The sequence below is a fragment of the Camelus ferus genome, chromosome X, assembly GCF_009834535.1.
Source record: "Camelus ferus isolate YT-003-E chromosome X, BCGSAC_Cfer_1.0, whole genome shotgun sequence".
In the NCBI taxonomy this organism is placed as follows: Eukaryota; Metazoa; Chordata; class Mammalia; order Artiodactyla; family Camelidae; genus Camelus; species Camelus ferus.
The window spans coordinates 70,215,089-70,239,787 of NC_045732.1; the positions used below are offsets into that span (position 1 = coordinate 70,215,089).

General features: G+C 36.5%; 1 protein-coding gene across 1 annotated transcript in view; it reads right to left on the bottom strand.

The window, feature by feature from the left end:
- The window catches only part of IL1RAPL2 (interleukin 1 receptor accessory protein like 2), an 809,106-nt gene that overhangs the window by 9,110 nt on the left and 775,297 nt on the right, over nucleotides 1-24,699 (bottom strand). The window contains exons 8-10 of the mRNA XM_032475705.1: nucleotides 21,087-21,230; nucleotides 15,131-15,301; nucleotides 310-3,088 (exon numbers count right to left, since the gene is read on the bottom strand). Coding sequence (XP_032331596.1) covers nucleotides 2,394-3,088; nucleotides 15,131-15,301; nucleotides 21,087-21,230 — 1,010 coding nt within the window. The 3' untranslated portion in view covers nucleotides 310-2,393. The remainder of the gene's footprint in view (nucleotides 1-309; nucleotides 3,089-15,130; nucleotides 15,302-21,086; nucleotides 21,231-24,699) is intronic.

The following is a 24,699-nucleotide window of genomic DNA, read 5'->3' on the forward strand; positions in this document are numbered from 1 at the left end:
AATTCATTTCAGTGAAAAACAGAGAAGAAAAGTTTTTCCCACTGTGAAAGCAGCTGGAAGAATGCATCATGTTCTAGACTAAATACTTATTATGCCTATATGGGCTATATCTTTTAAAAATCTCAGATTAAAATCAAATTTTGAATTGCCATCTAGAAATAAATTTTTATAGATAGTGTACACATTGGTTCCTGAAAATGGTAGAAAAGGTTTCTTGTCAAGTTCCCCAGCACAAGTGTGAATGCTCTGTTTTTGAGTACCTACTAGTAGTGAAAGGACACATTGTGGCCAGCCAACTCAAATTGCTACCCACGTTTAATCATTGTAAATAAAGGAAGCAGAGAGACCCATGTTATATTTTCAGAACTGGCATGCTCAATACAGAACTATTAGTTTAAAAATACCACTGAACATTCTATTTGAATTAATCTAGACTTCTGTGAAAAACAAAATAATAAGAAGTACAATTGGTCACTTAAACATATACTACTCATTTCATGCAGGTTATTAACTTAGTAATTACATATATTATTAAGGAACAATGAGAATAAATACAACTTTATAACACTTGGAAAACAGTTCAGAATTGATAAATTTCCATTTTGAAATACCTGTAGTTTTTACAGAAGCAAAATCACCTTTCTCAGTGAAAAAAAAAAATACATCTATGAAATACCCATGTGTTGAACAGTACTTTTTAAAGGAGCAACTAATTGTCCCACTGTGAAAGGAACATGTATCACTGCTAAGCTTTCAAATACTGTTGGTGCATAATGCATTTTCTGAGCAGCTGGATATAGAAAAGCAGCAGAAAAACAAGTACTTTGAACAAAACCCATGGATTACAGGGAATAATTCATGTAAAAAGGTTGAAAGAAATAATCAAAACATATTACCTAATGTTCTCTTATACATTTGAGTTTCACAATTACAAGAACCGGGAAAATTCTTAATTTTTACACACTGTATACATTTGTTCTTGTTTATATTTGCCCACAAACATGATTTAAGAACCATATGCAAAATGCCAGAATGAACCTTGATTAACAATTGACACACCACAGGAATCTTTGTGGAGAGCACACCAAAATTGATTAATTGGAAAGAACATAAAGTAGTAATTCACAATAAAGACTAGAATAGGGGCACATTCCTTATAGAAAATTCATGATATTTTAGATTATTCACAGGAATTTTCTGATATGGTGCAGTCACAGTCACAATGTAAGGGTGGAGAAGTTTAGTTTAAAATATACTCTTTGAGGCACCAGGAATAAGATACTTCTAAAGGAGCCTTGCACACATGGCCAAGCAGATATTGAGTATGTACAGAATAGTCTGTTTCACAGCTACATTTCAGATGAAAATCAGTGTAATTGCTGCTCTACCACTAGTAAACTTGAATCATTTAGTACTTCATCTGTGAATATTGTTGTTTTGCTTCTTTTCTACTGCTGACACTTGCAGTCAATATTTATTTAAATTCAAACTCCAATAATGTTGAAAAAAAAAGTAGGAAGATGTGAGTATCTTCATATAAAGCTTACAGCAGGTCAAGAGATCATTTAAGAAAAAAAAAATCCAAATGTGAATTTGTTAGCAAACAATAAAATGCATAAGTTAAAATGTGTTTTCAAATTTGTGAAACTTTGTTGATAGGCTAATAAGCCATAATGTTTGTTCAACATCATCCTAAAAGAACTAACATTGTATCTACTCATTTGCTTAAGAAATGCACATTGTTTACCTAACTACCAGTTTGTCTACAGATGTGCTTGCCTAATAAAACTAATAGCTGTCATTATGAGCTGTTGATTTAGTATACAGAAGTTGTCCATTATGCTGAAGCAGTTCTAAACGTTTCAATCATTTTTTCTCAGCTGATCCTCTTCTACAATCTTCCAATTGGGATGCCTCAACACTTCTTTCTTGATGATTCCTGATTTTCAGTTACTCTACAGAAGTTCTCTGTTCCCTTTAATCTTGGTTCAGAATTTTCAAATTCAATTAAAGTCTTTAAATTTTCCTTATTTCAAAAGCCATGTAAATTCTGAAATAGTCACAAATATGGGGAAGATAGCTTACCTACAAAACTTGCAGTCTATGTGGTATCATAAAACCTACTCTAAAACAATAGGATTTAATTTTTTTTTCTTTTTGGGAAGAAATCAAAACTGTACATTGGAATGAGGTACTATACTACAAAAGCAGGTCCTTCTATCCCCCCATTATTCTGGAAATGTAAACAAAAAAATTTAGATACAAAAGTGATTTCTGTGCCTTTTTCTTCAAACACTTTTTCAGCACCTCAGTGTTATTAGGTGTACTTTATGCTTGGAATAGCAGAAATTTTGTATGCTCACGTAGCTGTTCAGAGGAATTCAGATTTTCCACTACCAAATATCACTGGTGAAGCTAAGCTCTTTGGATGATAAAGGTAGCAGGGAACTGTTCCTATGAAATTCCTGGGTATCTTTCAGAGCATTAACAGGTAGCTGTCCATTGAGTAGCGTCAGAGGCAGGTTACAGTAAGTGTGGTGATTGCCTAAAGAAGGTACCGGCAAGGTGGTGGTTGGCATCTCGTGTTTATAACCTCTGCAACAGTGCCTCATTTGCATCGAATCTGAATGGTGGAAATCTGGGAGATCAGCTTGGGATGACACCAGGGAGGCCGAGGTACTGGTCATGGCAATAGAGGGTATAGGCTGGAGTTCTCCAAAAAGTCCTTGTTCTGCAGAGTCCAGAACATGGCACCGAGAAAGCATTTCTTTTTTCTTGGTGGGCATTTCATATACTAAGTGCTTCCAAAACTTAGAATTTAATTTGCTGCTTTTGGGTCCCTTCCACTTGATCAGGGACAGAAGTTTGATGCTGCGCTTTAATGATTCCACTTCCTGGCAATTCACCTTCCCTTTTAATTCTGTACACTCAATCAAAATCACTTTGATTTCTCCACTGACTAGCATGTTATGGAGTCTGCTTTCCAATTCGAAAATACTCCATCCTCGTCTGAGAATATAGTCTGGAGTTAGCACGATAATAAGTCTTCTGCTTTGCTCAACACATCTTGTGAGATCTTCAATGTATGCTACAAATCACAGAAAGAGAGAAAGAGTAAAACAAAGACATTTCTAGTCTTTAAAGAATTAGGTTTGCACTCTAGTATAGCAAAGATCCAGTCTTTCACTGAGGTACATCACATTTTCTTTTCTTGTACTGCACACTCAGAAAGCTACTTCCCTTAAAAATAAAACATTTTAAAAGCTGTTTCTAATACTTATTTTCTTTCCCCTCATCATTACTTACAGTGTTCTCTTAGCTGATATAAACTCTAACTTCTTCAGAGGTTAGTATATTTCAGATTTTTAATTTGCTTAATCATTTAACTCAAGGCTGGCGTCCAGGCTAGTACTTACTCTAAGTGAACAAGCAATCAGCAGGTTGATGAAGAGAGAAATGGAGTCTTTTAATGAAGGTCACTGTATTTATGGGTTTGGTTTGCTTTTCCCCCAGTTTCCAACTACTATACAAGTTGGGAGGTCTATGTATATGAACTACTTCAAAGATAATTGTGATAGAGATTGTAGAAAATCTCGTCTACAGTCATAGCTTGTTTCTCAGAATATTCCTGTTATTTGTAACCTTAGGTTGTTCATTTTGCCCTTCAAACCTGGAGATAGGGAAGTGGGGTGTGTGTGTGTGTGTGTGTGTGTGTGCCTGCCCATGAGTTTAATTCGAACCAGCTGCTCTTTGTTCAGAGGAGGAGTGAGGGGTGGAGTTGGAGGTGGGGGATGGTGTGGAATGAACAGTAAAGGAGGAGGAGTCTAGCAACTGAGAAGCCTTTGCTCTACTTTGTCAAACAATTCTGAGTGAGGTGAATACATTATGGCCTAGTCCTAGTAGAAAAAACAGTCAACTCACTCTAGATTTGTTTATCCCATGGAATAATCCTTTTGCAACCATGCTTCCCAGTCTTATCTGCCAGAAAGGGAAACACACACATGTGTTAACAAATGGAGACTTGGACACAGGTGCTGCAACAGAGAGCTGTCTTTACTAAGCAGAGCACAAGGCCTTGTCTAATGTACAGTGCCCTCTAGCAGAAGCAGTGCTTACAGAGGCATAGCAACATTTGTCACTGCAAATCTGCCCAAGGTTACAGACTGCTTTCAAGGAGTCACGTCCAGTACATAGTGCGGGGCCACTGAACCGCCCAGTACAAGCCATTTGAAAAGAGAAACTTATTTTACAGATGCATATTTTACAGATGATCTCTCTTTTCCAGGGTTTTATTTCCACCACTTGGCAGCAAGAACACTTTCACAAGCGAAAAAGAGCAAACTTTCTACACACCCTACAGATAAACAAAAAAACTTTTAAAAAGATACACAGAGAATTGCCTATTTAACAATTTGTTGTTACTGCTGTTTTGGTTTTTACTCAATACATTTCAGGATTTTCTCATGCAGTAGTTACAAAGACTGTATCTGAGGGGATAAGGCAACTTCTAAGTGGGGAGGGAACCTCTTAAGAATTTGAGACATTTTAGAGTTTACATATTCAAGGAAAAAAATCAGCATTGAAATCTTCAAAAAAAAAAAAACAAAAACAAAAACAAAACACAAAAGAAAACAAAAACACCACACAAATTGTAATGGGAAGTTATCACTCTGTAATTGTCATTTAGAGAACTGGTGAAATAGAATGCAAGGAAAGTTAGAAAGTTTCAATAGAGTGGAAAAATATTATCCCAATGTATCAACAGCTCTGACTCTTCATTTTCTTCCTTTCTTTCTGCTCCCAAAAAGAAAGAAGTTATGTGGGAAGCTTCATCATTAGAAGTTGGATCTGTAAGATACAGTAAAATAAACTATCATGCATCTTTCCCATTATTCTTTTCACCTTTCCTCCAAACTAAACAAAACAAAACAAAACCCAAACCCAGAATCATGGTAGAAGTGCAGGAGGCCATGAAAATATAATTTCACCAGGTTACGTATGAGTTAATAGTTACTTTTATAGAAGAATTCCTTACAAAATGATTTACCAAGGGCTTATTCCAAGTAATATTCTTCCCTCATTAATTGCAGTTTTACATTTAATTTTTAAAAAATGATCTGTACAAACCTTGCCAGGAGCACATTTGTCACAGAAACTACACCTCTCTGAACAACACTATTTCTCTGTGTTGGAGTGTAGTTTAATTTACATTTGAAATATGCTTTTACAAACAAAAGTTATATCTATACCCATCTATCTGCTTAAAGAAAAAAATGACAACTCAAGCATCCACAGTCATGAGAGACTATACACATCCATACTAAGTAATTTGGGATCTCATAGGCTTTGGCTTTATCATCCACTTTCTCCATCGGGGAAGGGAACAGAGGACAGTGTTTTTTCCCTACTAATATGGTTCTCCCCTGTCATCTGTGTATTATATTTTGCCATTTGACAGCTAAGCAGAATACAAAATTTAGGGTTTGAGTCATTAGGCAGAATTTGCATTTGCCCCCAGAAGGAATGCCTGTCAGGACGGATCCCACTATGCTCAGCTGCACAGGGTGTGGATGTTGAAGGGAACCTTGGAGAGAGGGAGTTGTCCCTGTCTCCTGCATACTGCACTAGCTGTGCTTATCCTGGCAAAGCCTAGTGGAGAGTTAAGGCAACCATCCAGATAATTTCAGCTGAAAACCTGCTCTGGAAGAAAAAAGGTCTGAATTATCCTGGTTTGCCCTATATATACATTAATCATATGCACTGGAGTCAGTCAGTCAGTACATCAAAATTTTCCCTGGGTAGACACAGCCCAAGTGTCCCAAAGAAAACATGAGCCATTTTCTTGGGCCCTGAATTTCGTGTTCCATTTCATTTGGTGAACAACCAAGTGGAAGTTTTCAGATGTGAAGCCCACATTTCACTTCTTGGGATGGTGATCAGTGGCTGGGCAGCAACCTCAATGTTTGAAAGCAGCTGGGGAGGTGCCTCTAAGAGCTGCCTGACTCTAAGGAAAAGAAGGAGAGACTGTGCCCTAGCTTCCCTATTCTGGCTCCCTCTCTATTTTTCTATGTTTTTTTTTTTCTCTTTTCTCACCCCCTTTGCTCCTCTCTACCTCTCTCTTTCCGTTTCTTTTTTCTTGCCTGTCCTGTGTGTCTCTTGTCCTTTTACCTTCCTCTTCGCTTCCTCTTTTTTTCCCCTTTCCCTCTCTTCCTCCCCTCTCCTCTTTTGCCTATCTCCCTTGCTCCTTTCTCCCTTCTTTTCTCAACCTTTTGTCTCTTTATCTTCGGGGGGAAAAAAACCAGGAACTAGCCATCATGGAAAATATAAATAAATTAGCAGGAGACCAAATAGGTAGAGTTTAATACTTTTTACTTGCTAATCTTTAGCCAGGGAGTTGTTGCTGGCTCCTATGTAGCAAATGCCCTAAATAATTTTCTCCTTAACCTGGGGTTGCATGTCTGCATCCAATGACTGTGAATTGGAGCCTGATCCATTAGGACCATGTCCTGTTTTCATATAGCCTGTGAGCTAAGATTGATTTTTTAAAAAAATTTTAAGGGTTGTGAAAAATAAAGAATATGATGCAACAGAGACCATATATGATCCACAAAGTCTAAAATATTTGCTCTCTGGACCTTTACAGAGAAAATTTGCCACCCCTGAATTAAAGACCAATCAGGATATTTAGGTTTGGAAAAGGTCCAAATAAACTAAGCTGAAACAGGTATCAAGTTAAGACATTTCTGGTCCATAGCTAGCGTAGTCCCTGACAGGCAGTGGTGTTTGCCATGGTGGGACTGTGGTTTTTGTGGGAGACATGTTAGAAACCTTTAGAAACCATTTAAAAAAGCTTCTCACCACGAAGAGATAATAAAGAAACGTTTTTCAAAAAAAAAAATCCCTAAATCCACAGGACATATGAATACTCGCTAAATCTTGCCCTGACTTGTTCAGGCAAATTTTAGCAACTGAGTAGCAGAAATCCCTTAAAAGACTCTTTTTTTTTCCACATAAAAATACAAAATATCCCTTAAATGAAAGGTCATTAAGTTATGTCTTTGCAAATTTTGGTTTAAAGTAACTTATAATGACAGAAAAAACTAAAGAGGTTTGGGTCTGACAGCCTTCTGCTTCTCTAAACACGGCTGTGAAACCACACTAGATTATCAGACATGAAACGAAGCTAATTACACTTAATCTATTTGTGATCTTCACAATTTTATAAAGAAAAACAAAGGGGCAGTTGTATAAACCCAAATTCCAGTGTATTTAGTAAAGTAGGATTTGATATTCAAAAGTGACTTGAAAATAGGATATTATATTAACAAAGCAAAAAAGTAAACTGAAGGAAAAAATAAAGTGACAACATAAAGCAGAAAGAATGGCAGCCTCAAGAAGTTGCTTCTAATGGGATGTATGTACTTTTTGAAAAGAACTCAGGAATCCTAAAAGTCAGGCTCCGACTCTGCTGCAGATGTAGGCAGAAGGACAGGGGGAATACACACTTATTCATGAATTTCCATGTGATCTTGCTAGTGCCTACTAACTATCTGACTTATCAAACTAATCAACTAGTTACTTGTAAATTCTTTTTGTGTGGACACTTCTACTTATGTCAGAATCATTATTAGGGGTAGTTAGCATATTTAAAAAGTTAAAAGACAAATAATTAGCCTGTAGACAAAAGCATAATTTACTACTTTGCCAGGTTCAAATACTGATAGCTTGATGTGCTTATACCCATAGCTATGTACATCCAGTAACAGTTAGACGAATCATTAGGGTGAGACAGGATGCATCAAAATTGATAATACCTCCATTAATTTTAGTGAATATTGGTTAATTGATAACTATCAACAGGGATATTTATAAAACCTATGGGTTAATATATCAGGACTTAAAATCAAGACAATTTCTGACAGTAATTGACATGGATCCACTCCTATGACTGGTATGGAGAAACCAGCAAAAATAATACAGGTTTCCCATGTATCAAAGAAAACTGTATTATTCAGCACTATATATGTGGGGAAAATGATTAGTCTTCTGGTATAAATAGAGGCTTACAGTGAGGTACTTTGTAATGTAGTCTCATTAAAAATACAACCTGCATTTTAAATAATAATGTTTAATACTAACTTATTGAAAGAGTTTTACAGGTTGACAACCTTACTCTTTATCTTGGCTGATGTTGCTTAAGCTTTTGGGTCTTGATTCTGCCTCTGGGAGATGTAATAATCTGTGTTGTCTGCCATAGAGATTGGGGCTACAAAATTTTTTATTTTGCCAGGTGTGTGTGTGTGTGTGTGGGGTGCTTTCTAAACAGTGTGTGGTATTAACTTGCTTTACAAAAACCTTCCCTGCCCCCTCTTCCTCCAAGCCCTTGGCTTGATAATTCACAGATAGTTCACTGGACTAAATTTTTTGGCAAGATTTTTGTTTTCTGTTGACTTCTGTAAAGGTTCTAATCGACTCTGATTAAGCTGATCAACAGTTACCGTGGATTGGCTGAGACTTTGTGAGTGCAGGGAGACATATTTACTTACAGTTTTGACTTTGGTGGCTGTATTTATGTTAATGAATCCTTTACTTTTGTTACAGTATTTCACCAGAGGGTGGACAGGGAAGCATGAGAGGGGGTGTAATCTACTCTGGAATGTTGTCCACATCTCTGAATTCTTTCTCTTCTATCTTTATCTCTTCACCGAGAGTAAAGGTAGTAATGGAACACATTCAAAGAATATTGAAAGAAAGTGTGAAGAGTAGCAAACAAAGAGTCTATAAAATGTCCTTTCCCTCCTCTTTTCTCCCTTAACCTCAATGCCCTAGAAATTTATAGGTATAACTAATTCCAATCAGTGCAATCTTGGTAAGTATGGAACAAGCCTACTTGTTCCTTATATAGCCTTTTCTGTGGTTCCTTTGGTACTTAAGACAATTTTATCCTGGTCTTCTGTGTAGAAGACCTTTTTATTTTAAAGGTGTCTGTTCTTTGTGCTGCCCAAAAGGTAGATTTCCTGATTGAAATTCTACACAATGGATTCTTCCTGTACCTCAAACTTTGATGAGAAATTTCAGTCCAATGACCTCAGCACCGTGTTGGACATATTGGATACAGTTCCCTCTCTCTTGACTCTAACATGAAGGGGATGGTGGGCATATCTAATTTTATTCCATGTGAGTAAATTGTAAACAATGTGTTAAATTTCCATGGTTGTGCATATCACCCCTGCCCCACACTTTTTAGGTCACAGACATCAGATTGCCTGGAAAAAGATTTTATTACTCCCCAAGGACAATTTACTTGAATGGTGTCCAATATGTCCGGCTATTAGAGAAACGATTGGCAATGAGTAGTTACAGATCCATGTAAAAAAATGTTTTTTGCATGCTTCACTTCAGGAGTGACTAGGGATCGTCTGACACCAGATGTATTCTCCAGTCATTTGTCATTTCACTGTCAGCACAATCACATGGCTAGTGCTAAGCACTGAAAAACTGAAGATTAGAATAGCGAGGAAAGTCTAGCAAATGCAAGAATGTAATCAGACATTACAATTTTTCCCCTTAAATTACTGAAGGAGTCCTAGGATTCTTAAGTGAGGAAACTCACTAAAATTGAATATGAAAACAAATGGAAACACCATTTGATACTTGAGGCCAAATTCATAAATATAATTTCAACAGACATGGCTGATCAAACATATGCATGATAATATTTTTCACTCATTAGTGTCTTTCTCTGGTGCGATAATGCATGAATAACTCACATAGAGATCCTCATAATCTTCCTGTGAATAGAAGAGGAAACTGAGCTAAAAGCCTTTGAAGGATTTTTTTTTCTCTTCAATATCCACTTAGACATCTATAGATTTTTCTAAAGCTTCAGCCAGAATTAGCTCAATTTATAATTTTTATTAAGCATCGCGTATGCACTTTAAAGCACCTCGCTTGCTTTCTCTTAAAGGCAAACAAAAGCTCCAAGATTGGGTTGTTTCTACTTTTAGTCTTGGAATGCTATTTTCTCCATCTGATCAGTGTCCCTCAGCCCAATTCAACAATCTTTTTTATTTTTATGTTTTTTAATCTCTGCAGAAACACTGAGATAAGATGGGCTCAAGAGCCTACATGGTACTCATCCAAAAATGTCCCCAATCTCAGGATCTCAACTGCACAGCTGGGTTCTGTTGGTCACATGTCAGCTTCAGAGCACATCTGTTCATTCCTAAAGGATCCACTAGGGCCCCATGAACACAATGTGCTCTGTGTTGAGTACTTTACACCACAAAACCCAGCAGCTGCACGGGTGAGAAAATCTCTACTTCTCAAGTTTGTGTCTCTAGGCAGTTTGAGTAGGGTGTTTTCTATCTGGCTTTCTTTTGGTTGCCTGTCACTTCTGACATTCAAATGCCTGTTGGCAACAAAGTTGCTTTTGCTATTCTACTACAGATGTTTCTAGCCTGGGGAGAGACAGACCGAACTTTTACTGGAAAGTAGGAATTCTTGCCACATTCAGGCACTAAACCTGAGAAAACATAAGGAAGATCCTGGCCACAGGCTCAAGAATGGAAAGGTAGGTCACTGCCAGGAAAATAATGTCCAGATCTGAAGACTTTTAGTTTTAGCGTTTAGGAAAAGCAGTTGTGTCAAATCTTCCCATCTGTGCTGGTTCGTGATGGCCAAAGGACTCTTCCCTAGTAGGGCATATAAGAAGGATATAGACACCTCCACCTCACCTTGGAAAGTTACATGTTTATACTGAAGCTTTTTAAGAACTCATGGTCATATGAGAGAGAGAGAGAGAGAGAGGAGGGGAGACCCATTCATGTATTTTTGAAACTGTATGCATTGGAAAGATTTGTGTGTTGATGAGGTTGAGTTGGAATACCATGAGAGTGGTGCAAAAGAAACTGAAGATACATCAAAAGTAAAGGCATTAAACATGAATCGGTTTGTGTCATGGACTTCATTAGTTTGATTCATAGAAAATTATTGTTGTAGATCAAGAATGATGTTATGAAGTCTGCTTTTACAATCCTCAAAGGCCTCATTGCTAGTTTTTAGAGGAAGGAGTAGTCTTGGGTCAACATGTTTTAAATGAGATGTGAGGGACAAACACAGCTTATAATATTGTAACTAGTCTCCCCCCACCCCGCAGGAATGTGTCTATATTTATATAGCATAACCTGTAAAATCTGTACCAATGGCTGCAAATACAGACCACAGAAGCTTCTTTAATAACACACATACACCAAGTCCAAAATGTTCTACTCTGTCATTCATGTGTAAATCAAGTATATTATTCATATACTTCATCGACTTCCTGAATGCGTGCTAAAAATGCCAAGGAAAAACTCGTTAATCGTGACATGGTGACTGCTCAGCCAGCTCTGAAATGTTGATGGAAGAGAAAAATTGTCAAAGGGCCTTTTTAAGAACTTCTGCAGGTTACACTCGCAAATCGGAATTCAGAGAACATGAATTTCCTCGTTCAGGAAGGAAGGATTAAAATCAAACACCCTCCAGTGGTTGCATCTAAAAACTGCATAGTTGTCCCAAATGAAAAGAGTCTTCCTGTGCACCATTAATTACCCAGAATTCAAGTTCCTGCTCAGGCTGATTGTTGTATAATCTCAAAAAATTAAAGTGATCTTCTATGGACTATAAAATCTCTGTTCATCCTGATGCCATCTTCTTGGGTATTTTTATAAGTCCTCTAAATGCCAGGATGTACTAGGTGACAACCTCCTATCATCTCTTATGTGGTATGTGCAGTCCTCAACTAGGAAATATGGCTTGTATAAGCCTCACACCCGGTCAGGAAGACGTTCAGACCTGTCTATGACACACCAAAAACAATTAATTGATTTCAACAATCTAGCCAATCAACTAGCTGACTCACTGAGGTGTAAAACATTCTACCACCTGTTTGGCTAAATTGACACAGCAGGTTGATTCAATTGACCTGTAAAGCCATCAAAATCTAAGAGCACTAAAAGAACACAATTCAGGGGTGCACTGCTCTCACGCTTATGCTCTCTGGGTCTCACTTGCACTCATGAAAAACAGCTGTTTCTTTATACAATCAGCAAGTGCCATCTACTGAGTCTCAGGTAAAGTGGCTCGCCTGTGTTCCATATTGTCCCTATTTCCCTTTCTGATGTGCACAATGTGGAAGCATTGTTTTCCAGTCTAGAAGAAGGATAATAAACGTTGACATGGTCAGACATGAAGATTGACATTTTTCAGTCACTTGGTGGTATTGACAAATACTGTCCATTTTTTGGTGCCAACAATTTTGGAATGCAAGAAGGCAGAACTTGAATCCACATTAAATCCTACTGAAGAGGACTTGACATAGAATATAAATTCCACTTTGGTGATGATATTGCTTTAATACAATTTAGGATTTTATCATTCTAAAGATTGATTTTGCCGAATTTCAACATTTAAGAAAATGCTCTTGGCAAAAATGCAAAAAAAAAAAAAAATTGGAATTTAATGAATTAAGCCAAAAAATAGTAAAGGGGTAGGTTTTTTTCAGAAAATAGTTTTAGGATTTTTTAAAATTGAAGTATAGTTGATTTACATTACTGTGTTAGTTTCAAGGGTACAAGAAAGTAATTCAGTAATACATATATACATGTACTTTTCCAGATTCTCTTCCATTATAGGTTATTACAGGATATTTAGTATAGTTCACTGTGCTATATAGTAGGTCCTTGTTAGTTATCTATTTTATATATAGTCATGTGTATATGTTAATCCCAAACTCCCTCTGCAAAGTGGTGTTTTTAATATTTCATTAATGATTGATCAATCTCTTGTAGATATTCTTTCTAGTATCTGAAAAAAAAGCAATATACTTATTAGGATTGAGAATATTTCTATGAATTACTTTTTTTCTTTCAGTGAAAAGCTTCTTTTTAGCTTTCACATTCACTCTGTTAAAAATGTCTTTCAGATACCATCATGCAAAAGTTAAAACTCTTACTTATTTCATTCTTGTTATTTCCTCTTGTCTTAAACCAACACTATTCGAGCAAAATCAACAAGCACCTAAGAAGTACCAATGAGCTCAAGTATTCTGCTAGATGTTAACAGGGGTATGATGAATGAGAGACAGTCCCTGCCTTCATGGAGCTTACAATCTTGCTGAAAAGATAAGACATAAATAGATGGAAAGCTACATAAAATAACAAGATAATACAAAATATCACATACGAGTACAAAATTTATAGTCAAACAAGTGATTATACACCATGTACTCTAAGGCTAGAGAAATTATTAATGGACTTTTCACAGAGACAATGATATAGAGAGGATAAAGAGGATTTGTAAAGGTATAGAAGACTAACATTAACAAAAGCATCACAGGGACACACAATGTACATTAAAGGCACAGTTTGGCTAGAGTAGAAGGTATGAGGAGGGGAAATGATAGGAGACAAGTTTAGGAGATAAACCTGAGCTGGCACTGGAATGCACAAGTGTTTAGCTAAGGGTTATGGACTTTATCCTACAAGAAATGATGAGCAATTTAAGGTTGTTGAACAGGGGAGAGACATGATCAAGGAGGTATACACATTAGTGGGATTAGATGGATGGGAGGAAAAATAGGGAAGGCAGAGAGTGATTGACATTCAGGAATGAGGTGATTGGGGTCTATACTGGGATGGTAGAAATGATAATAGAAAAGATGCAGTGGACACTGGATTTGAGAGAGATACAAAAGAACAAAAAATGACTCTGAGGTATCAGCATGTTCCTTGGAACTCAAAGTAGAAATGGTATTTCAAGACATGAAAATGAAGGAAATTACAGAAAGAAAAGGGGAGAGGATCATGGGAAGAAATTTGGGGAATTCTTACATTTGTGGTGCAGGAAAGTAATGAAGCAGTAAATATTGTCTTTGTTTCTTTCTATGCATGTGTAAGTGTGTATCCTCACATGCACACCCAAACATATACAGAAACATATGCGCTCTAAGAAAAGAGATGAACAACCAAACTTGGTTGTTTCAGTTTGTCTCCTGCCATCTTAGTGGACTGCTGACAATCTGAATAAATGTTCTTGAGGATTAATGGGATCTAGTGGAGTGAGGACCAGAGTCAAACAGACCTAGGTTCTAATCCCACCTCTACCATTTGCCAGCTGACTGGTCTTGGACTTTTTTCAGGCCTTATTTCATCTGTAGGATGAGGCTAATAGTACCTGCTCTCTCCACAAAGGGTTATTGTAAAGATAAAATGAAAAAATGTATGTGAAAGTATTTTATATATTGTGAAGTACTGAAAATATAAGATTTTTAACGTTTTTATCCCATATGTATAAATTGCCATATTCTGAGTTTTGGTCACAGTTTAATCTCCCCCTCTCAAGGATATTAACATAGACACATGTGCAAACTAATTCTAATGCTTTATTTTCCCTCAATGTCATTTCAAGCTCTTTGAGGGAAGGGACCTTATCTTTTCTGTATTCACCTTACACTTTATCGTGTACAGCACTCTGAACATTAACAGGAAAAAGGCATGTATTTTTACTTGAACCTGAATTTATTCTGAAAGCTCAAATATAGCTTTCAATCCATAGCATAATTTAAAAATATCATCCAAACCCATGTAGTCCAGAACTTCTTAAAAATAATTTAAATACACAGGGAAGGTGCCATATCCAATGGCCTCACATACATTTTAAGTGGATTTTTCTATAAATCTGAAAATGAATATCAAGGCATAAATTCAGAGTTATTAGTAACGATGACTGTATGTGTAAGTAGAAGCACAATGACAGAAGATCAGCTTTGGAACTGAAATGCATTGAAAAGACTTTAACTGGCTTATGCAGATTTTTTTTAAGGACCATCACTTTCTCGGAACACTAGACAACATAATAAAAAATACCATTAAGGCACACTTTTTAAACCATGCCTAAAATATAAGTGAGAATGCCTTTAAAAAAATTTGGATGCTAGAAAGTCAGAACACAGGCATTGGGGAGAAATTTAAATTTAATAAAATCTCTGGTGAGAAAAACTATCTAAATACTTGGCTCTGACATTTGAAGTCTCCTTATAACTTCCTAAATGAAACCAAACTTTTAAAATACAAAATTTGAAAGTACTTACTTCCACTTGGAATCAAGTCCCTTTCTGGAATGAAGAGTTTATATCCATAATGTTTTTCCAGAACATCTGGCAGTATTTCAAGAGCAAACTGCTCTTCTTCAGGGTTGTCACAGTCTAAAGTATCTTGGTCCACTTTTGTGTAAGAGAGATAGGCATCATATTCCTTGTTGTCTTAGATACAAAGAACAACAAAAGGGTTGTATGTATTATTAGCATGTTCTCTTTATTTATTCTTTCAAACTTTTTATTGAGTGATAGTCATTTTACAATGTTGTATCAAATTCCAGTGTAGAGCACAATTTTTCAGTTATACATGAACATACATATATTCATTGTCACATTTTTTTTTTCGCTGTGAGCTACCAAAGATCCTGCATATATTTCCCTGTGCTATACAGTATAATCTTGTTTCTCTATTCTACATATGCCTGTTAGTATCTACAAGTTTTGAAATCCTAGTCTGTCCCTTCCCACCCCCTGCCCCCTTGGCAACCACAAGTTTGTATTCTATGTCTATGAGTCTGTTTCTAGCAGGTTCTCTTTAAATTCTAAATGTCTGTAATCATTAACAGGCTGGAATAAGCACTGTAATTAGTGGCTGTCATTAATAATTGGAAAAAAGTCACATGCAGTGTTATAGGAAACCTAGTACATTTCAACATAACCTAGCTATAGTCATATGATATGACCTGGGCAACCTATAGTGAAGACAGAATAAAAGAATTATTATTTGTGACTTTTGGTGTGAATGATTAGCTCAGTGTGTTTGAATGCAGGACTAAATAGACCAAAGTCATGGATTTGAACTCTTTCAGTGCCAGTTGGCTTGGCTCTATGACTTGGTCACAGACTATACCTTGTTTGGAGAAATATGCGTAAGAGATCCAAGAAGGGCTGGGCCCTAGAGTGTGGAAGATCGAAATAATCCAGCCTCACTCCTGGAGACACTACTTGCAGCACATGCCATATTTCCAGTTGGTTAGTGTCGTCATCCTCATATACAAAATGCAGTTCATTACCAAATATTAGAGACAGCAGCTGTGTTTTATACAAGTGCATTGCCTGTTATTCTTGTTCAATCCATGGCCAACTAATTTGACACAAGCTTCCAAAAGAAGCCTTTGTTTCAAAATATACATCCTTCCAGTATTGCCAAATTAGGCTTTCCCTTCACACATTTAGTCAGAGAGTTAACTGTGCTTTGAGAATGTATTTTTTTCCTCCTTTGCTGTATTGGCTCAGAGCCAGTCTCTCCAAAGAGAAAATGTGTGTGTGTGTGTGTGTGTGTGTGTGTGTAGTTTTTTTTTCTGAAAATATTAATGAATACAGCTTCTCAAGGTATTAGTCCCCACTGGTTTTAGAAGGGACATATTGCTAAAGTTATAGTGGTTTTCAAAATTTTTTATTTATAGAAAAACTATTTTTAAAAGTTAATGTGAGCATAGATTCATATGGCACAATTAATAGTTATTAAACCTAGTTAATTGCAAATAATACTTCTAAAAGAGCAGCAAATTTTTCAGGATTTGTTTCTAAAACACAAAAATACTGTCTATTAAATCAGGCCTGATGAAAATAAAGCTAAAACCTGACCAAAAGGTAATTTACAGAAGGAAGCAGCCACTCACTTGTCCAAACCATTAATGATTTGGTTCTACTTGCTAAAGGAGGAATACATGATAGGCATATAAAGATATATAAATACCCTATGGTAGGAGTACTTGGGATCCCCGGCCTATCTAGAGAAATCCGACGCAGAAGCATATTGTTCCAGTTCCGGTAAGATTTCATACTCCACTACCCCAACATGAAACGAATTCTGGTTATTTATGTTAAGATGGTGTCTGAATCCAGGAGGCTTCTCTTTAGCCTGTTCTCTGGCTGGAAAGGGCTTCTGTAAAACTTGGTTGGGTTACTTGATTGCCTAGAAGCAGATGCACATGAAGGACTGCCCCGACAGTTGAGATCATTTGGCTTACAAATGGGGCACATTCCACTGTTATGCATAAAACGCCACTTGGAAGTGAGAATGTTCATAAGCAACACTAATGTAAGAACCTCCTGGTAATCCTAGCACCTCTGCCCCTGTTCCAATCAAGCTCAGGATGCACCTGCAGGCCCTTGACTTTCTCCAGCTATAATTACTCACCTGGGACTTAAAGCTGCCGATGATACACAGCTGGAAGAATGAAAGAGGCCAAAGGACAAACAGCTCCATTTCTATGAGCAGAATGTATTTCATTGTTCTTGATGGATGGTGTTGCTGCCCCAAACTCCATAATGTCAGACTCGACCCCAGTTTCCTCTGATTTTGATAACTCTCCTATCTCAAAAGCCCTTCTAAATTCAATTACTTATTAACTCATTCAACAGTGATTTGTTGAGGATCTACTCTGAGCTAGCCATCTGCAATGACTACCTGACTCATCCTTCTGACCAGGCCTTCTAGACTCTTGCCCTATTGCTTGTCCTGACTATGACTATTTGCCCTTCAACCATGCCTAATCTCACATATTCTTGGTCACATCCTTACTTGCTTCGCCTATACCCTAATAGAGGTGGTGCTACAAAGACTTTCTTTAAGAAAAATATTGCTATATTTACATATCCCAAATCAAGTTATGACAAACAACATAGATGTCTTTGATATGTGTTAACACCCAACACGTCTGGATAATAAATTGTATGTAACATTCTAGAAGCATATCATTCTTTGTAAAATAATTGATTCTGGTTTCAGTCATTTCTCTTTAAGATGAATTAAAGGTGAAGAGCTTGTGGTAGCTGGCCAGAGCAGGAAGAGAGCTCTCAAAGTCACCATGTCAGATGTCCCAGAAGGTCTAGGATGCCAGCTAGTGAGCAAGCAATGATGCCACAGTTTAAAAAAATGTACTTCAGCCCTATGGAGACAGCCAAGAAAATCTCATGAATAACCACAGCTGTTGCTCACAAAGAGGAGCAAGACGGATAGAGCAACATCAACAACATGATGCAAATAAGGTCAACAGCAAGTCCTGAAAATTGTTTTAAAGCCAAATGCCAATTCAGCAACACCACTTTGCTAGGCAAGGCTAATGAACCTTCTGTGTTAAATCATGCTAAGCTCATCTGAGGAACCGGAAAACAGAGCACAATGCAGACGGCGCATTATAAGGAAGAAGGCTCACACAGTGGTTGCCATAGGTATGCTGTTTCCAGTGAAGAGAGAAGTTATAAGGAAGGGAACCAAACTCTCTGTGTAAGAATTTTCCTGTTACCACACTGTCCATCTCTTTTTAAAATCTCATTTTAATCCCATTCACCATCAAGGAGCCATTCCTGTTTACAACCCAGTTCTTCTGGGGCTATGCTAAACACAATGATAAACCTTAGCTTCTGAAGTGCAAAGACTGTCTAACTTTGTTAATTATTACGTCCTCAATGCCTACTATAGTACCAGTGTGTGTGCGTATGTTTGCGTGTGTGCATAGTGTTGACCCAGATGAAAAATGTAAGTAAATACATCTTTCATAGTGCTTGGCACATAGTGGACACTTAATAAGTATTTAATGACTATATAGTTCAAAGGTCAAATAATCATTGGTGAATTGAAATGAAATGAATTATATTAAAAATGGTTAAGAAGTCAAGGTTTATTTGATAGATATTATTTTACAAAAACTATGACATTTTGTAACAACTTTCAGGAAATGCTACTATAGATTTGAATCAACAGAAAACATGAACAAAATGTGTATGGGTAAAACTAAGGTGTGTCTATGAGATGTCAAATATTTAAATAAAGAAATAAAAAATTTGGTAGGTTATCTAGCTGACATTTGGCATCATGAAACTGGATATTTCTAAAACGGGCTTTAATATTCATTTATTCATTCTCATTACATACCCGCTGACTTTTTAGTATTCCATTCAGCTAGTACAGAGATTGTATATTTAAGGTCCAAGTTTCCACGTAGGAATATAAAATATTTTAACTTTCCTTCCTGATGAAAACCCTTGAAACCCACCCCCACATTACATTTTTTCCCCTAAAACAATTGGCTTGGAATCATTACACAATTCTCTAATCAAAATGCTCTAGCTTACTTCTTATCTTTGGCCACATGGGCAATATTGCAGATATAAGTGCAAAATGGAACACTGGATCCCTGAAATATCTTATGATATGAATATGAGTATTTAATCTTACAAATATGTATTACAACTGATCAGTTAGTCTAGATTATTGGATATGGGTGATGAAACTAATTATTTCAGATTAGTTTATTTTTTATTTAATTTTTAAAAAAATTTTCGGGGGAGGAAATTAGGTTTATTTATTTACTTTTTAATGGAGGTACTAGATATTGAACCCAGGACCTTGTGCATGCTATGCATGCACTCCACCACTGAGCTATATCCCTCCCCCCAGCTTAATAAATCATATCACCTCTTATGGAAAGTATTAGTAAATTGCTTATAATTATGACCTAAAGCAAATGAATCACTGGAGACTCCCTTTCATGTACTTTCATATAGACAATGCATCTTTAACATTCCCAATTGGATACTTCAGCTACTGTTGACACTTGGGAACCAGTGTAATTTTACTCAATACCATATTTCATTTACTTATTTTATGCGTACAGGCAAGAAGTAAGATTTTTCAATACTAATTACTACACAAAGAAGCTGAGGGTAATTGACTACATTTTCACACATACAGTTGGAGCGTGTAATTATAGTCAGAATAGACCCGAATTTCTCATTCTTAAGATATGCCTGCATAAGGGTCTGTAATACTTTTAAATGGGCTGCTATAATCTTTAGTTAAATATACTGCTTTGATAATGAGAATGCATATGTACTCATCAAACAGCATTTCTCTAGTTTACTAATGAAAACACACTCATGTCATTGTTCACATAATAGTAACAATAAGACCAAAATCAAAGATTCCGCAAAAGTTTGGATGTTACAGTCACCACTCTGCTCTACTCCTATCACTATAAAAATAAAATAATGAACCCCTCTCCTTTGAGGACCTCAAAAAACCCAAACAAACAAAAGCTCTAACCTTCATTATTCAAATACAATGAAAACTAAGATTTAAATCTGCCTTTTTAAAGTAATGATTTACAATTGGACTTCTTTATCTTGACTTACCTAAGGCATTCCATACACATGTTTCCAAGGCTTATAGTAGTTTGTGAGTGAGAACTTTATGCATAAGGAGTGATATGTTATGATTTCTTATTGGTATTAATTGGAAATATGGTAATTTGTTCTCTTGAAAAATTAAATCACTTTTGAATGTTCAAAGAAACAAGGTTCAATACAATGTTCTATTGGTATTCATAAGATTTCCAAGGGCCATAAATAACAAACATAAGAAAATTATAAGCCATATTGTGAACTTCTATCCTTTGAGGTCACCTTTGAAAATGGTGCCACAATCATCCAAAATACGTGTACTACGAGCTTTAAAAAAGAATATCTTCATAGCTTTTAATCTATTTCTTAAATGATTTGTTTGTATTTTTTTTGATAACAGGAAGGGCTAAAAATGATCTGTACCTAAATTCAAATTTTCTAGAGGGAAAAATTGGAATTGATCCTTAATTTGTTTCTTAGTTAAGGAAAAGGGCTTTGACAGCAATTGTTTGATCTCCTGACCAACTAATATCTCCTTTGTTAAACTGTTTGTTTGGAATTAATTTCAAAAAATAAAACCATTTTAAGGAACAACCATATATCATTTACCCAGATTCATCTATTTTTAATATTTTCTCCTCTTCATTCTCTTTCTTGATAGATTAATAAATTTTTTTCTGCACTATTTGAGGGTAAGTTATATTAGTCATAGGCCTTTAACTCTAAATATTTCATCATGTATTGCCCAAGAATAGGGATATTCTCTTACTTAATCACAAATTCATGCCTTTTAACTGAATTTGAACCATAGGAGATAGCTTACCATCTGTAGTTTCATCACCTCCAAAATGCTGTCGGTAGAAGAGCATCAGTTCAATATTGTAGCATTTGTAGATAACCACGAGCAGTACAAGGAGGAGGAAGATTGCTCCCAGGCCTCCTGCAAGCTCAATTTTGTAGATTAAATCTGGAACAAATAAAATAAATAGGAAAAGGTAATTAAATCAGCAACACTTGGGAACTTCCCATATTTCTAGTCTCTAAGATGCACAACCCGTTCTGTTTTTTTAACAGAAGATTCTTGCTTAATGCAATAAGTAGCTTTGTTCTTGATACATTTGTGTAAATCAATTTTTTGTTAAATTAACTCTGTTCTAAATATTTAAGTAATTTTACTATTAAAAGTGATGTCTATCCAAAAAAGGATTAGTCATTCCCAATTTGTTTTGAACAAGTCTAGATCTCACATATATACTTTTGCTTTAAGTGTATTTCAGGGAACTATTAGAGCTGCCTTGTATTGGGTCCAGGTCCAATACTTTCTTGTTTCTGTTTAATTATCTTTTGGCTTAGCAAGATTACCATCTAATACTTCTCAGGCCACAGGCTCTACTCTTCCACAGAAGAACAGCATCATAAAATTATTCTCACAATCAAAGAAAATCTAATGAGCTTGCAGGATTTAACTGTTTCATTTAACCTTGGTAGAACATAATCCAATAGAAGGTAACCAGGGGAAATTAGCTTATCCATTTCCCCTACTTATTTGAATAAATGACTATAATTTGTATGTGATATAATATATCCAGTGGGACTAAAAGAGAATGAGAAACCCAGGCTAATTACTTGGCCTATTCAGCCAACACCAGACTACCTGATAGCAGTCTTAGGCTGCTCCACTGGGGCATCCCTAGAATTCTGAGGGTTGGAACAATTAAATCAACACATAATGGAAGAAGACATAATATATTCTGGGCTCAGGGAATAGTGACTTACCTGTGACTTAGCTTAATTAGTGGTAGTAACTAATCTAGGATGTATCATCAAAAGAGAGGATACTATCATGGAATTTAGAGAAAGGGGAAGTCAGAGAAGAAATTAGAATATGAATTCAGCAATGTCCAGAGGAGAAATGCTGAATCTGAAAGACACCAGATCAGAGACATATTTTCCACTCTGGGACAGAAACATTGACTGGTCTCAACATAATATAGATAAAACTGCCTTAAAGATTAGCAAACCTCTCCTTAATCTAATTCCATAATTACCAAGTGACTCTTTTATTACTAATTCAGCTTACTGTGTAACTACAAACTGAAAAAGGGAGTGACATTTTAGTTTGTACATCAGTTGCTTATGACTTTGGTTAGCATCAATCAGCCTCCCTGGATGCATCAATTCTGGGGCACTGCCAAAGTCAAACTGATGACCATGACAGACTGCCTTTCTTGAAGGTCTCTTGATAGGAAAATCATAAACTTTTCCCTGAAACCGTCCCTTGTCTCTGTATAGATTTATTGCTTAAGATAAGTTAGGCTCAACAGAACAAGATTAAGAAAAAAGATAAACATATATAATATATACTACAAGTAATATATATTATAGATAAAAATTTTCAACCAGTCTACTGTCTATTCTCTAAGTGATCCTTTAAGGCAAGAGTTGTCGGTCCAAGTTTACTGATGAAGAATCTAAGAATCTCAGTATTTTAATTCACTTACCCAAGGGCACACATCTAAGAAGTGGCCAAGATGGGACTTGAGCCTAGATAGTCGAACTTCATATTTAAGGTTCTCTTTATTACATGACAGCTTCATAAGTTCCAGTCTGGAAGGTGACAACAAAAATCCTTCTCCCTGTTCCTCCATAGAACTGTTGGTAATGCTTCTCAAGAACAGGTGACTTGCAGTGAATTTTGGCTTCCTCTGCTATTTCATTTCCAAGGATAAAAGCTAAACTACAATTCACCAGGCTGAATGCTAGGACTGAGCAGATCTCAGGTACTTCAGGGGAGGGTACTGAAGAATCATGTAGCTATACCAGGGAGGAATGAGGGGCTCCCTGAAGTCCAGTATGTGAAAAAAAAAAAAAAGTCTTCGGTTTCATGGGGGAATAGAGAATTTGGTATTTGAAAGGAGGTGGAGTGAGAGAGATGGCGGTGGCCAGAGACAGCATGGTCAATCAGGAGAATCACTGAATAGAAGCGTAAGAAACATAAATAAATGTCATTCTTTTTGAGGAAGGAGAAGGGAGGAGGGTGGAAAAAGAAGGGAGTGAAGCTGCTATGAGAGTCAAACTATGTTAATAAGGAACATTATGAGGGGCCACATAATGAGTAGGGATAGGAAGGAAACTGGAACCTGTCTCTGTCCTGCCTGCTGTAAGAGGTGTCCATTTTGAAAATTAAGCTACAAAATTTCAGGTAAAAAATAATCCTACCACACATTAACCCTGCCTCCTGTCCTGGATACAGAAAGTGGCTCTCCAAGAACCACTGACTGCCTCTATGTGGGTGGTAAGGCAGGCTTGCTTATGAGACCTCCATGGGGCTGCAATATCACAATCTTTGCTTGCTTACTTTCTGTTACATCAGTTATGCATTCTTAATAGCCAGTGTTAAGTTGACAGAGCAATATGATTTTTTTCCCTTTGGTTACTCTGAAAACGGACTTCTCTTTGATCTTAGGTCATTGAGTTACTTGGTTCAACATGTTTTTCCTATTGTAAAATGTTCATTTAATGGTAACTCTTGAAATCTCTCTCTGTATGTCTCTCTGTCTCTCTTCCCTCTGTGTCTCACTCTCTGGTCAGAACAGCTTTCAACTGTTTTCAAAGTCACCGAATGGGAATTTTTTCCAACAAGTTCTATGTTATTTACAGAGTAGAGTTGCTATTAGGTAGATGGAAAACTTCAGCAGCAGGAACAATTTGTGCTCCCAAGTAGTAGACACCTTTTTGAACAGTAAATTTATGGAAGAAAACCATGGAGTGAAAAGTACCTTTGTGGTTTTGGGGTCCATTTTATAAAAATGTCTTTGAAAGATATTACCTAATGATGGCTGTCTATGTTGAAAACTGTGAACCTAGTCCCTGAGATTCAACCAGTATTCTTTGATACAGCCCAGGCAGTCACATTAGAAGGGAAACGTGTATCCTATAATCAGAGGGCACAATTGCCATCACCCAGATGACACCTGGCTTTTCTTTTGTCTTCTGCTTTCAACTGCCATTTTCCATCTCTGCAGGATCTATACTTCTAGGAACATTTCCTGACTGAGAAGATGAAAGTCATTTTATTTGGATTGTGTCTTGTACACACTTCACAAGGACAGCGATAACCAGAACAGCAAATATTTATGGGATTGTAACTTTTTCTAGGTACCCAAAGTACATGTGTAGTTCTTTTAACCTTCTTAGTTCGAACACAACTATTTTCTCACTTGGAACATTAAGATCAGACAATATAGAATGGGACACATAGCAGCTGAAGTCAAGGAACTGAAGAGCGGGAAGAATGAAAATGTTTGAACTTGCTCTTAAGTTGGGAAGCAGGTTAGGAAATCCCACCTGAGGGTTTCCTATACAGGTTAGGGGTTCAGGGTCGGGAAGTAGCACTAGTAATGAAGAGAAAGAGAGAAAAATTCAGTGATACGCTT